Here is a 15,915-nt window from a genome sequence, read left to right on the forward strand (position 1 = left end):
GAGGGTCTTACATATTTAGCATCTGCTTTTTCAATCATTATAAAATTTGGCCTATCAAAAGTTGTTTTGTACATTCTAATTACCTTTACTAAAACATTTCCAGCTTGGAATTTACATTGCATTACTTCTTGGGCTTCTGAAGTAGGATTGGAGAATCACACATTTCTAGATTATACTTTGGTGTTGCTGTTGCTGTGTCTGTAGTTTGTTTTGATTTGTTTTTGAGCCAGGGTCTCACTATGTAGCTCAGGCTGGCCTGAAAGCACTTATGTACCCAAGACCTAGCCCTGGATTTATGACAGTCGTTGTGCCTCAGCCTCCCTACTGCTGTGATGACAGGCAAGCACCACAATGTCCAAGTCATTTTTCGATTTGTGTTTTGATTTTGTCATGCTTCTGGCCACTGAAAGAAATTTAATTTTCTCTTCAATTTATTTAATTTTATATTTCTGTTTGAAACAGCTAACATTGTTTGCCTTTCAATGTTTGAATCTCAACACTTGCTCTAATCCATAATCTTAAGAGTAATGATTTGTTTCCTTTATTAAACTAGCAGAGGCACTGTCATTTCTGTCTTGCTGTAGTTGGGGAGGAGGATGCAGACATAAGGAGCAAGGACCCTGTCTGATTCCTTCTCTAAAACCTTGAATTATCTTCAAATCCTGGTTCCATTTGAGAAACACTCTTATCAGGTGGAGACACCAGGAAAAGCAGCTGTGTTTGGTCAGACTCACACTTCTGCTTCCATAGGAGGTTTATGTGATGGCCTGTACCACTGTGAGAGGGAAATTATAATCCTGCTGACAGTAGTAAGTGGCAACATCTTCAGGCTGCAGGTTGCTGATGGTGAGAGTGAAATCTGTCCCAGATCCACTGCCACTGAACCTGGAGGGGACCCCAGACCCCAAAGTGGTTGCGTATCTGATTAGGAGTTTAGGAGCTTTCCCTGGGGTCTGCTGATACCAGTGTAAATCATTGCTAATACCCTGGCAGGCTCGGCAAGTGAAGGTGACTGTGGCTCCTAAAGATCCGGACAGAGATGGAGACTGGGTCAACTGGATGTCACATCTGCCACCTGAGAGTGGAAACATAAAAACACATATTTACATAATTAATCATAATAATCCCTAAAAATTCAGATGGCGCTCACCATACAGTGCTGCCCTACCTTACCTGGGAGCCAGAGCATCAGGAGCCCCAGGAGCTGAGCGGGGGCCCTCATGTCCATGCTGTGTCCTGACTGGGGACTGACTCCTGCACAGGCTGTGAGCAGCCTATGAAGAAGTCCTCAGGGCAGTGGGCTGTGCTCTGGGCACATGCAAATCAGCAGGCCTGGCAGGGCTGGGCACAGCTGCTGTGCTGGCTCCTCTCAGTCTGTCAGCACAGGCCCAGTGACACATAGTGTCCAGGATTAGATCACACTGGTGTAGATTTGTTTGCAGTATGTTTCTCCCTTGTTCCCAGAGAAGAAAATCAGTCAGCCCTTCTTTTTAGCCCAGTGTTGTTTTGCTCTCTCATATGCTTATCACATATTCTTCAGTATCTTCCCAAAGAAGAGAGGGCCTGCTAGGTATAACAAAATCCCACAGATATCACAGTTTGTTGTGTTTTTTTTTTCAGGATTCCTGAGTGTGTAAACTGTGGTTAATGCTGAGAGCAGAAATCTTCCCCATGCTGCAATCCATCAATAATCTTGATGTTTAAGTTATCAGCACTACTCTCCAGGGATGCCATGAGGTAAAGAGGAGTAAGAAATTGCGGTTTGCATGATTTGTAATAACCACAAGTAACAATGCACTAATTAGTAGAGTCCTGAAGCAAAAGAAAAATAATGGGAAGAAGACTTTTAAAATCAGTGGCCTGTTTGACTTACTTAAATCTAATTTCTTCTTATTCTGCAGTGTATGTACCCCTGTATTACAAGACACTTTAGTCTTAGAGATGACAACCTGGGGGACTTCAGGAAATTAGTGTATGCAGTCTGCTCGGGTGCTTAATATAAGTGAGCAGGTATGCCTTAGTATGAAGAAGTAGAGCAGACAAGGGGAAGCATAGAATGAAGCAGAAAAAAGGCAGTAACTACGTGAAACTCAAAAGTACTGATAACTAGAATAGCAAGTGAAATAACAAAAATGGAGAGGACCAACACTGAATGCATAGTAGCTAAGGTGGGGAGCTGTGAACTTTTCTATTATGAGACTAAAGAAAAGAATCCTAAGGTAATGCAATGGAGATTAAGCCATCAGACAAAGAGATGCACAGGGAGGTAGAGAGATTTGAGTTCCTTGTACCAAGCTGGTATGGGAGAAATTTCAGCCATTTCCCTACAGATCTATACATTGAAGGTACTGGGCACCATCTTGAGAAGCACCCCACTGTCTGGCTGGGTGACAGAGGAGAGCAGAATCCCCTCCATTTTCTTGTATCTCCTGGATGCAGCAGCCACTTCTCACCAGTGATGCAGGAAGCACCCACTCTGTCAATTTACTGAATTTTACCACATCTGTAAAGAACTAATACAAAAATTCCTCAAACTGTTCCATGAATTACAAATAGAACAATGCTTCCAAGTTCACCCTAAAAATCCAATGACACCTTGACCAGATAGCAACTCAAAAAAAAGAAAAGAGTTGACCAAAGCCTTGACGTAAAGTTCTTCAGCAAAGTATTACAAACATAATTACACAACACATTAAAAAGTTTGTGGCACATGATCAATTTGGTTTCATTCCAGGAATACAGAGATGGTTCATCATCTGCAGATCAATAAATATAAGAAAATACATAAATAAAATCAATAATAAAAGTCACATGATTATGTCAATAGGTTTAGCAAAAGACCTTGACAAAATTCTACTCTGTTCATGATAAATGCGCTGAAGAAACTAGCATATATGATCTCACATAATTTAGCAATTTAGCCAGATGGTGTTTCAAAAAATATATCCAAAAGCTTTGGGATTTCCCTCAGTGAAACTACCCTAGATTCAATTTGCAGTATTGCAAAAAATGAAAAGTAAACTAAATAGGTGGAAAAGAGTTTTCTGTTTTAAAATATTAAATCTATTAAAATATATTCTGCTCTCTAAATGTGAGTTATTTTTGTTTGTACATGTTGTATCAGGGCAATGTTTGTCCAGTGATTTGGATAAACAACAGTACTGATGCTACATGTGAGTTTATTTCGCAAGGAAACACAAATGTTGAAGAGTATCTGCTTGTATCCTTGTCCCGTGACTCTGCCTATGCTGTGGGACAATGAGACACTGAGTAGACCTGTTAGGATTCATAACTGGATGTCCCCGAAACACCTCCTGTGGGCTTTCAGGAGTTATTGGATCATGGCTGTATGACATGTGTATTAGTGAGTGGATTAGTCCACTAACGCATGAGTTTATCACTAGACGTAATTTGGGAGGTGATACCTGGTTGGAGGAAGTGGTCACTGGGGCATGATCTGGAAGAGTCTATGTCCCTCACTCCTCCCTTTATTGTTTTCTGCTTCCTCTTTGCCATGGCATGAGCTATTTCTTCTTGCCATGCTGCCTTTCTTGGAGCCATCTGACTATGGTTCTAACCTCTAAGACCTGGCAACCACAATAAACCTCTCCTTCCTTAACTGTGGATGTCCTGTATTGTGTCTCAGAAACAACAAGGTAACTAAGATAACACCCATCACCCTATTTCTCTGAGCAACGGCAGTCCTTTGGGTGGGCACTCAGGAAGCAAGGTCTTGGGCAGCACTAGAAATATTATTTGCTTATTAACTTTCCCTATCAATAAAATGAAAGCACAATGAGGGCAGGGATCCTGATTGATTTGCTCAAAATGCCTCTGCTGAGACAGATTCATGATATTGTTATTGCAAGGGCATAATTTTATGGTGGTGTATAGGAATTAACAATTACTTCACCAGTTTGAAATTTGAAGCTTTTTCACCTATTACCGCCAGGGGGAGCAATGACACTTTACATCTATTAGAGAAAGGGCTTTGGGAGGATTCCAGTCCTTGCTTGAAAAACTGGTTGATCTAAAGATGAGGGACAAAGGTGACTCCTAAGTATGTGGTGACTCGTGGCAGTTTGTTCTGAGGGAATTATCAGTGGTCTGATTTGGATGTATTGAAGTTCATCCAAAATAAATCTAATGGGTATTTAAAATTGAAAATAAGAAAGAGATAGAAAAATTTGGAGCTTTATCCTTACTCTATCAAGTGAATGGAAGTGTATTCCATGTACAGATATCATATGGACATTTCATAATTATATATCCACAGTTTCATGTAAACTGTTATAAATCAGCTCACGTTTTTAAAATTTTATATTTATGTATTTATTTGGTTTTTGTATTTTTTGAGACAGGGTCTCACTATGTAGTTGAGACTGACCTAGAACTCACTATGTAGCCCAGTCTAGTCTAGAACTCACAGCAACCCTCTTGTGCTAGCCTCCCAAGTGCTGGGATTACAGGCGTGTGCTGCCACACCCGGCTCCATGTTTTAAAATTTTACCTCATTTATCTGATTAAAAAAATTCCACATTTGGAAATTTTGTGTGTCATAACTGAAAATTATGCTTTTTAAATTTAATAGGGCTGGGGATTTAGCTCAATGGTTCTGTGCCCTGCTTCTCAAGCTCAAGGTCCCGAGTTTGATTCCCGGTACCAAAAAAAGCAAAGTAGAAGTACATTTATTTCTGAATTTTTAGTACTATAAAACTATAGTTCCTCAAATTGGGAGTGTTTGATTTTCCCCCCTCTTTCCATGATTTGTCCTCAGAACTCACCTCACGTGCACAGTTGTTTAACCACACTTGCCCCTGCTTTGTACAGACTCCTTTGGCTCTAAGCTGGCTGATGACAAGCTCTAACTGAGGCTTCCCTGGGATGGAGTCCATTGCCTTGGAGGGAAAAGGCAGCACAATAGTGTCACAGTAACAACTCTTCCTGTACCCTCTTCTCTGGTCTCAGGTAAGACTTTAACACAAATAATATCATTTTAATACTGCAAAAGTGATTTTTAATATATTGAGTAGAAAATATTTCATCTAAATCTCTTTCTGACCTATGAATCTGTACTTATAATGGGCAGAGACACGAGGGATCTGAAGGTCAGTGTACTTGATCAAACCATGATTTAATTAAGTAGTCAGAAGTGAAAACACATGTGAGTTTATTTTTCAGTTACCCTACTCTGTACTTCCTATGGTCCATATTTGTGGATTAAGTATGGTTTAAATGGATGTGTATTGTTATAAAATTGACAAGAGGATGGAGTTTGCCATTATGGTGGGTTCTGCTAGTTTGGGTTGGGGATGCCCCATGTGTAATTGGAGGGCCCCACTTCTGGGTACATGTGGATGGACCATCAGACATGACTTTGTTGTCCCCAACCCATCCCTCTCTAGGACACTGTTTCCATGTTTTGTTTCCTGAATGCCAAGGCCTAAGCAGCTTTGCTTCACTATACTCTTCTGCCATGTTTTTACCTTTGAGAGAACCAACCATACATTGATAGTGTAGAGCCAAATTAAACCTTTCCTCCTTGAAGGTGTGTGTGTGTGTGTTTGTGTGTTGACAGGTAAACTGACTAATTCGCATATAACTTTGTAACAGTATTTGCAATAGAATCTATTTAATGCATAATGCTACAATATGATTAGTGTACGATTATATAATTCAAATTTATTTTTAGAAAATGAGGAGTACTGTGAAAGCATTACATCTTCCTTTTCTTTGAAATCCTTTTTATTGAAATATAGTACCAAGTGCATCACAGTTAGGATAAATGTTAAAAAAAATTGAATTTTTAATTTGAAAGATAATTAAATATTTAAATATTCCCAAGGTATATGTACAAAACTTCCCTTTTCTCTCTGTCAGCATATGCTGTTTATTTTCAAAGCACATTGTTGGAAGTGTTAAAACTGCAAAACCTCAGCAAATCTAATTGAAGTAAAGTAAGTTCTTAAATCTTATATCTGTTCTGAACGCACTGAAGCAAAAGCAAATACTCAAAAAATCAAACATTATTTACTAGTTACACTGAGCCATACTTTTCCAGGGAAAACTTGTGTCAATTGCTTTTTCAAATGCCCTAATGGACAGGAGAGTTTACTGTAAAGAGTAGGCAGTTAATTGGGTAGGAAAACACAATTTTTCAACATTACATAGCATAGCTTTATGCTATGTCTTAAGTTATTTTTCTTTTAGCTGACACAGTATACCCAACATCCAAAGTAAAGGAGAGAATGTTTATTTTGGTTCAGAGTTTCTAGAGGTTTCAGGTCAGAATAACTGGCTCCATGAAAAGGTGGCATGGTAGATGGCCATCACAGAGGAGAATCAATCCATGGCAAAGTAGATAGAAGACAGTCAGCAGGGAAGTAGAAATTATCAAGTGACAAGCAAGAAAGGACCACAGACTCTCTTTTTGTCTCTCATATCTTTTCCACATTACCAACCATTAGGGCATATAACACTCATATCCAGGGTGGAAACCCTTAATCCTCCACAGAACTATACCAATCTAATGAGTAAACCAATTTAGTAACCACACAGCATTGATCCCAGCATCACACACTCCACTAGCCACCAGCAAAACACCCTGCCTAAGACCTCATGAAGATTTAGAGCAACATCTAGAAACAAAACATAACATGCTATATAAAACACAGTAAAAATCGGTAATATTCAAAATATATTTAAATTCTATCATTGCTCTTCTGCAACAATTGTCTGGCTGCTGTGCAGACTAAATCAGTTTGACAAAGGACTGCCAAAAGTGATACTGAGGGTGAATTCTCAGGCCACTATCACCGTCACCATAGCTGGGTGATCACAGGGCATGTGGATAGTCACAGTCCCACTCAGGGCTGTTGTAGAGGTGCCTGAGTTGTCACCAAGGTACACATGACGCAGAGAGCAGCACACAGTTCCCCTGAGTGCCCCCAGCATCTGATGTAACACAGTCATGTATGTCACAGCTGGGCCACCTCAAGAAGGGAGGTTTGTGTTGGAGACTGGACCACTGTGGGAGGAGGACAGTGTGTCCCTTAACAGCAATAAGTTCCAACATCCTCAGCCTCCACCCTGCTGACTCTGAGTGTGAAATCTGTGACTAACCCACTCCCTCTGAACTTGTCTGGGACCCCAGGGGCACTTTTGGAAATCCTGTGAATCAGAAGTTCTGAAGCTGGCCTGCCCTTGGTAAGGACCAACTCAAATTGGTCCCTTCCTGTGCAGGAGGCCAAGACTGGATCTGCAGGTAATGGAGGCTGTTCTCCAAGAACAGGCAGGGAGAGTGGAGTCTGGGTCAACACAACATCCCCGTGGGATCCTCAAATAAGGACAGAGTAGTGCAAGTTTATGTACTAATATTGTGAGCAACTTTCATGAACCTTCTACTGTTATTTAAGTCAATATCTTAATCATACCGTGAAAAGTAAATTTTCAGCAGTACTATATGCTCTTGCATTTATAAGGCACAGCTACCTTTCTCCCTCAAGATTTTCATTACAGCATTAGTCATTGGTAGAGAGTCATTGTCCTGTCTGTGTTGCTGGAGCTGAGGGGTTGAAAGCAGAGATAAAGGTGAGGACCCTGCATGATTCCTTCCCTAGCACCTTCAAATAACCTTCAAATCCTGGCTGCATCTGAGAAACACACTTACAAAATGAAGTCGTGGGGAATAGCAGCTGTGTTAGCTCACTGTCACACCTGTCATGGTTTATGTCATGGTTTATATCACTGTAGGAGGGTTATTGTAATTATGTAGACAGTCATAAATTTCAGCACCTTCAGGCTGGGGGCTGCTGATGTTGAGAGTGAAATATTTCCCATTTCCACTGCCACTGAACCTGGAGGGGACCACAGAGGGCAACGTAGTTGAAAAACCAATTAGCAATTTAGAAGCTATCCCTGGTTTATACTGAAACAGTGTAAGCTATTACAAAAACCCTGGCTGGCTTGGCAAATGACGGTGTCTGTCTCTGAAAAATACAGACACAGATGGGGGCTGAGCAAGCTGGATGTCCACATTTTATGCCTGAGAGTGGAAACACAAAAACAAATATTTACATAATTAATCACATTGTAAAATAACTTGCTTAAAGATTCTCAGGGCTCAGATTATACAGTGTTCAGTCAATTCCCACTGCTTCGCTTCCTTACCTGGGAGCCAGAGCAGAAAGAGCTCCAGGAGCTGAGCGGGACCCCTCGTGTCCATGCTGTGTACTGATTGGAACTGACTCCTGCACAGGGTGTGAGCAGTCTTTTGAGAAAAGTCCTAAGGGCATTGGGCTGGGGTCTGGGCACATGCAAATCAGCAGGGCTGAGCAGGGCTGGGCACAGCTGAGTGGCTGGCTCCTCTCAGTCACTCGGCATAAATCCAGTGCCCCCACGTGTTCTGGATAACACCACACTGGTATATATACACCACACTGGTATATATTTTTTGGTAGTGTGTTTTCTCCCTTTTGACCAGAGGACAAAATCAATTAGCTTTTCCTTGGAGTCCAGTGCTTTGTTCTCTTAGATGCTCATCACATTTTTTGTTAACTTTCTGTATGAAGCAGGGCTTGCTAGCTATATATAGATCAATCCTACAGACTTTTTTATTTTATTATTTTATTTCATTTTTTTGGTACTGGGGATCGAACTCAGGTCCTTGCACTTGCAGGCAGGCTGCAGAACCACTGAGCTAAATCCCTGGGCCCCTACAGACTTTTTGATTGTTTGTCTTGTTGTTTTTCATTGCCTGAGTTTGGAATCTGTAGTTAATATTGAGAATGCAAGTCTTCCCTGTGCTATGACACCCTCATAATATTGGTACAGTAAGTTATGGTCACTACTCTCCAAGAATGTTATGAGGAAAAGAGGAACAAGAAATTACACTTTCTGTGATCTGTAATCAGCAGAACCCTCAAATTATACTTCATTAGAAGTAGAGTAGATTCCTACCTTAATCATGGATGAGACTACAGTGAGGGTACAGCTCCAGGACCTGAGCCTCACCACACAGCAAGCTGGGAAGAGATTCAAGCTGAAGGCTGCAACAGTATGCAGGGACTGCACTGTCCTGCTGCCCACTGCGTCACCTGAACTCTGAGTGAGAGGCTGATCCCTCATCTGCCATAGGACTTTGAGGATTCAGGAGATGTCCTTGTTCTTGCTGAGCTGGATGCACAGATGAAAAGAAAGATACTTTTAAAAACTACAAATTGTGGCAGGAATATGGAAAATGCTTCTGCATTTCTGGTGGCAAAAATACATTACTGAAGACATGAGGGAAAGCAGGATAGAGATTCCTCAAATACTAAGAATAGAACCACTATAGGATCCACATATCCCACTCCTGGGTATATTCCAGAGGAAATGAAGTCAGCAGGCAGAACTGTTAGCTGTGTACACTACATATCCTTATTGCAGCATTATTCATGACAGCTAAGGCAAGCAATCAGCCTAGGTGCGCATTAACAGATGAGCCATAAACTATGGCATATGCACAAAAGGTTATTATGTATTCACAAATCAAAACAAAGTTGTCATTTAAGGAAAATGTACAGAAATGGAGAAAACCATGTTAAATGAAATAAGCCAGACGAAGAGAAGCGAATACCTTTTGCTTTTTTTGGCTTTGTACTGGGGATTGAACTAAAGACCTTGCACTTTGTAGGCTGGTGCAGTGCCATTTAGATAAATCCCGAGAGAGCAAGCACCTCATGTTGACTTTCATTGCTGGAAAAAATATCTGACAACGACAAGTTAAAGGAGGAAATGTTTCTTTTAGCTTGCAGTTTTTTGAGACTTTAGAGTATAGTTGGCTGGCTCCAATTCAGGACAAAATGGCAGAGGGGCATGGCATAGGAAAAACAGCTCATGGCAAGACAGGCAGGAAGCAGCTATCTTCCTTTTTGTCCTTTTTTGTTCCATTCAAGCTATAATCTCATTGGCTGGTTCCACTCTTATGCAGGGTGGGTCTTCGCTCTTCAACAAATCCATCACCTATGCACAAAACTATGGTAAACCAATCAGTAGACTAATCCCGTATCATGTACCCATGATCCAGTCACTCCCAAAAGTCCCACCTATGAGAACATGAGGCTTTGACTGATATCTGGATATAAACCATAGCATACATGGAAGCTAAAAGAGCAAATTCTGTTCTGTATATAGTGGAGGGATGAATAGGGACTAAGAGCAGTGTGAGAAAAAAGAGAAGGAGAGAAAGAGAGAGAGAGAGAGAGAGAGAGAGAAAGAGAGAGAGAGAAGAGAGAAAGGGAGAGAGAGGGAGAGAGAGAGAGGAGAAAAGCAGGGAGAGGATTAACAATGGATAAATGAACATGAAGAACTCATGTTGTATACACACATGGAAACATAGTAACTCTCATTAATTTATTCAATTCATATGTGTTTACAATAATTAAGACAGCGGCCATGTGAGCCTTCAGTCAGTTGCTGATTATTTTATGTTTGCACGCACCTCATTGGACAAGCTGAGAAGAGTAACTGACTAAAGTGTGTGTATTGGATAATGTTAACAACTGAGATGTGCATGCCGATCTATGACATTTACATGAGAAGTTTAATAGGAAATTTATAATTTTCAAGTTTGGCTCAATTTCAATGGCCCAACCACACCTTTTCAAATATTTTCTTCTCTCCAGGTCTTCATATGCGTTTCTCCAAAGGTCTAATAAACCTGAACAATCTTGAACTTTTAACCTCCAAAATTGCATGAAATGTATCTATTTTCTTTATAATATACTCAGTTTCAAATATTTAGTTACAGTAACAAAAACAAAAAATGTACAGGTGAATTGCTTGTTAATGTGTGTCTTAAGTAGAGCTGTCCTTCGAAAGACTCATTGACTGTAAAGAGATTCTAAGAAACTGAAATAAACTTCTAAATATACCTTCTTAATCCTTATACAGATTATATTTTGATATACTAAAATGCAGGTTGTCATTCAGTAGGTCTAATGTGATTCTGAAATTTTGCATTTGTAAAATCTCACTGATGTGTGGCTGATGATTTTGGATTAAGGATAAATTTTTTGTAGATGGAAAATAATGCTACATTCACATTTAGTTGGGCTTGATTTGTCCAAGAAAGTTGTTGTATTTTATAATATGATTCTTATACAATTCGTGAATATTTGTGACTTTGACTTGACACTGGGACTTCATGATTTGTTCTTATCGTGACCTCAGCTTTCTGATTTCACTTCATAGGCCATTGGGTCTATTACATACCTGATAAACTTTTGAGCTGGGGGAAGTACTGGCATTCAAAGAGGTCAGCAGATGTGCCACACACTATAATCACCATCACTTCTAGAGACAGATTTCCCTGAACTGATTTACCCACTCATTTTTCCATGGAAATGCCCAAAGAAGGGCCTTTGAAACTTAGAGGAGAATGATTCAACTTGATCTGTGTACACCTCCAGGGAGAGAAGTGGGGGAGAATTCCCTGTGATTTTGTGCTGTAGGCTGCTGAGAACACCAGAGTTTCCATACCTGGGTTTCCAGACACATGTGAGACCCCATGGTCAAGTGGACCATGACATCAGGGGCAGATGTGCTCTGGCTTCTGGGACAGCATCAGAGGATCTAGCATTTGGTTTCTCAGTCATAATAAAATTTGACCTTTCAAAAGTTGTAATATACATTCTAATTATTTTACTAAAACAATTCTTGCTTAGAATTTATGTTGCAGGTCTTCTTTGGCTACTGAAGTAGGATCAGAGAATCACATGTACTTTTAACATGTACTTTTATTGTTGCTGTTGCTGCATTTGTGGTTTCTTTTGCTTTCTTTTTGAGAGAGGATCTCATTATGTAGCTCTGGCTGGCCTTAAATCCTTATATAGCCCAGGTTTAGCTTTGGGTTTGTGACAATCATCTTGCCTCAGCCTCCTGACTGCTATGATTACAGATAGGCACCACAATGCCCAGCTCATAAAGTATCTTGTGCTTTATTTTTTGTAGATCTATTTCACTTCCATATGTATGAGATTTATATTTCTGTTTGAAATGGCTACTGTTGCTTTCCTTTTGCTAAATGAATCTTAATACTTGCTTTAATTCATACTCTTAAAGTATAATGGTTGTGTCCTTTATTAAATTAGGGAAAGCATGGTCATATCTGAACTGGTGGAATTGGAGAGGAGGAAACAGAGGTAAGGAGCAAGGACCCAGCCTGAAGCCTTCTCTAACACCATCAAATAACCTTCAAATCCTGGCTGCATCTGAGAAATGCTCTTATCAGGTGGAGGCACCAGAAAGAGCAGCTGTTTTTAGCTCAGCCTCACACTTCTGCTTCCCTGGGAGGTTTATGTCATTGCCTGTACCACCGTGGGAGGGTAATTATTACTCTGCTGACAAAAATAAGTGGCAACATCTTCAGGCTGCAGGTTGCTGATGGTGAGAGTGAAATCTGTCCCAGATCCACTGCCACTGAACCTGGAGGGGACCCCAGACTCCAAAGTGGTTGCGTATCTGATTAGGAGTTTAGGAGCTTTCCCTGGGGTCTGCTGATACCAGTGTAAATTATTGCTAATACCCTGGCTGGCTCGGCAAGTGATGGTGACTGTGGCTCCTAAAGATCCAGACAGAGATGAAGACTGGGTCAACTGGATGTCACATCTGCCACCTGACAGGGAAAAAGTTTACATAATTAATCACATTATAAAATAACTTCACTAAAGAATTAGGTGGCTGTGATCATTCAGTGCTGAGCAAAAATTCCCAGGGCTGCCATCCTTACCTGGGAACCAGAGCAGCAGGAGCCCCAGGAGCTGAGCGGGGGCCCTCATGTCCATGCTGTGTCCTGACTGGGGACTGACTCCCGCTCAGGGTGTGAGCAGCCTATGAAGAAGTCCTCAGGGTAGTGGGATGTGTTCTGGGCACATGCAAATCATCAGGGCTGGACCGGGCTGGGCACAGCTGCAGAGCTGTCTCAGCTCAGTAACTTAGCACAGGCCCAAGGACCCAAGTGTCCAGGATTAATCTAGACTGGTATAGATTTGTTTGCAGGGTGTATTTTTTCCCCTTGTGACCAGAGGACAAAATCATTCAGCTTTTCTTTGTGTATAATTTTGTTTTGCTCTTTTAGATGCTCATCACATCTTCTTATGTCATCTTTCCATATAAAACAGAGCCTGCTATATATACAACAATCCCACAAATTGTGGGTGTTTTTATTTTTTTATTTAAAAAAAAATTTTTTTTTAGGTTCCCTGAGTTTGGAACCTGTAGTTAATACTGAGAGTAGAAGTCTTCTCTATGTTGATTCTGTGATAATCTTTGTAGAGTAAGTTATCAGAAATACTTATCAGGGATGTAACGAGACAGAGCGGGACTAAGAAATTAGTTTCCATGATGTGTAATCATCTGAAGCTTAAAGTTATAGTGCATTAAAAAGTAGCATACTGAAAGAAAAAAATTAACAGAAGAAGACTTTAAAAATCCAATGGGTCATTTGAATTAATAAAGTCTAATTTCTGCTTACCTCTGCCTTTATCTCTCCCCATATGATAAGACATTTTACACTCAGAGAAATCAGTGTGGGGGACTGTAGGAAACCAGTTTATACAAACTGCTCCAAATACTTTATATAAATCAGCAGGTATGGGGCAGTGTGGTGGAAAGCACACATGGGCAGATAGGGAATGAAGCAGAAACAAGTCACTAACCACATGAAAGCCCAGAAATATTGATGCTGAGAATAACAAGTGAAAAAAAAATAGAATGGACTAACTCTGAATGAATGATAGCTCATTGGAGGTGGCGAACTGTCCTAACGGCTAAAAAACAGAATCATTATATAGTCCGAGACAGCAGACTAAGCTACCAGACAAATAGGCAGTCAGGGAGAAAGGGAGATCTAAGATCTGTATACCAAGCTAGTATGGGAGAAATCCCATACATTTCCCTACAGATCCATACATTGCAGGTAGTGGGCATCATCTTGAGAAGCACCCCACTGTCTGGGTGGGAAGCACAGGAGAACAGAATCACCTGCATATTTTGTATCTCCTGGATGCAGCAGCCACTTAACAGTGATGCAGAAAGCACCCGTTCTGACATGCAGTTTACTGACTTTTACCACGTCCTTAAAGAACTAACACAAATGTTCCTTGAACTGGTCCATGAAAGAGGAGTACAAGGAATGCCTCCCCATTCATCCTATATAGCCAGTGTCACCTTGATAGAAATTCAGCAAAAAGCGAAACAGTGGATCATATCCTTGATGTAAAGTTCTGCTGTAACTTCTTACAAACATAATTAAATAAGATGTTAAAAAGTTATAGGACATGGTCAATTTGGTCTCATACCAGGAGTACAGAGATGGTTCGTCATATGTAAATCAACCAGTATAAACAGAAGCATAAATAGAATCAAGAATAAAAGTCATATGATTATGTCATTTAACAAAATTATGTTAATCTGTTCAGGATAAGTGCCCTGAACAAAACGATATGGAAGGATCTCTCCTGGTCAGTTTTAGGTACTTAGCCAGATGGTGTCTCAAAATAAATATCAAAAAGATTTGGGATTTACCTTAGTGTGTAAGTACCTGCTTCAATCTGCAGTATTGCAAAAAGTAAAAACAAAATGAAATAAGTGGAGAAGTGCTTTCTCTTCTAAAGTATTAGTTTATTAAAAGATATGATTTTGCCTATATGTGGGTCCCTTCTTTTTGTGTGGACTGTGTCGGAGCAGTGATTCTTGTCACTGGCCTCTGTGTTACTAGTGATAGATTAGAAGGCTGATGTCCTTGCCTAAACTACGACTTGGATAGTGATACTTCATGTGAGATGTTTCCTTGAAGTTTCCATGAGAGTTGAAGTATATCTGCTTGTTCCTTGTTCTGTGACTCTATCCATGCTGTGGGACAAGGAGAAACTGAGTGGACCTGTTGTGATTCATATCTGGATGGCCCCCAAATCCTTCCTGTGCCTGGATCATGGGAGTGTGGTAGTCGTCAGTGGATTAGTCCACTACTGCATGAGTTTATCTCTAAATGTGATTTTGTAGGCAAAGACTGGTTGGAGGAGGTGGACTTCCTGTGCCTGGATCATGGGAGTGTGGTAGTCGTCAGTGGATTAGTCCACTACTGCATGAGTTATCGCTAAATGTGATTTTGTAGGCAAAGACTGGTTGGAGGAGGTGGTCTCTGGGATGTGATCTGGAAGGGTGTATGCTCCACTCTTATCCCTTGATTGCTCCCTGCTTTCTGCCTACATGCCATGCTGTGAGTTGTTTCTCCTCTGCCATACTCCCCTTCTTTGGAGAAAACTGACTATGGGCTGAAATCTCTACAACCTGTGAGCTAAATTAAACCTCTCATTCCTTAAGCTGTGGGTGTTCAGTATAATGTCTCAGAGATTAAAAAGTGAATAATATAAATCCCATTGCCCCATTTCCCTGAATAATGGCATTACTTTGAGGGTGGGTACTTAAAGGAACCAGGGTTTTATGCAGCAGTGGAAATATTTATTAAATTCTCTCTCAATAAAATAAAAAGTCAAGAGGGAAGGGGTTCTGGTTGATTTGCTCAAAATGCCTATGCTGAGGAATGTTCATGATACTGTTAGTGCAACTGCATAATTTTATTATTTTTTATTTTTTTAAAATTTTTTCAGCTTTAATTGAGTTTATTGGTACATTTTAGGGATGCAGTACAGTTACATTCATTGTTTTGGATCTTGTACCTCTACATGACAGGTCTTGGTTCTCATTTTTTCCCCTTGTCCCTGCCCTCCCTTTACCCCCTCCTCCCCTCCCCATCTACAAACACTTTATTTCCATCTTTTCATTATCTCACTTTTTTTCTTGTACCCTTATTAACCTTCCCCTACCCATCCCACCTTCCCTAAACCTTTAGCCCCTTTCTTCCCTTCACAATGT

At 40.5% G+C, this 15,915-nt stretch overlaps 1 long non-coding RNA gene and 2 gene segments (V, D, J or C); 1 reads left to right on the top strand and 2 right to left on the bottom strand.

The window, feature by feature from the left end:
• Positions 1 to 755: 755 nt before the first annotated feature.
• LOC104847964 lies at positions 756 to 1,235 on the bottom strand. The segment is given in 2 exon segments: positions 756 to 1,075; positions 1,174 to 1,235. Coding segments are annotated over 2 exon segments (375 nt in total).
• A 3,654-nt stretch (positions 1,236 to 4,889) lies between these two features.
• Positions 4,890 to 15,915, top strand: part of LOC117286586 — a 14,287-nt gene continuing 3,261 nt past the window's right edge. Inside the window, exon 1 of the long non-coding RNA XR_004517755.1 lies at positions 4,890 to 4,968. This is a non-coding gene — a long non-coding RNA (uncharacterized LOC117286586). The remainder of the gene's footprint in view (positions 4,969 to 15,915) is intronic.
• On the bottom strand, positions 12,336 to 12,848 carry LOC104847961. The segment is given in 2 exon segments: positions 12,336 to 12,655; positions 12,770 to 12,848. Coding segments are annotated over 2 exon segments (375 nt in total).

This window comes from Fukomys damarensis, unplaced genomic scaffold (assembly GCF_012274545.1).
Source record: "Fukomys damarensis isolate Sample0158 unplaced genomic scaffold, DMR_v1.0_HiC HiC_scaffold_2, whole genome shotgun sequence".
Classification (NCBI taxonomy): domain Eukaryota; kingdom Metazoa; phylum Chordata; class Mammalia; order Rodentia; family Bathyergidae; genus Fukomys; species Fukomys damarensis.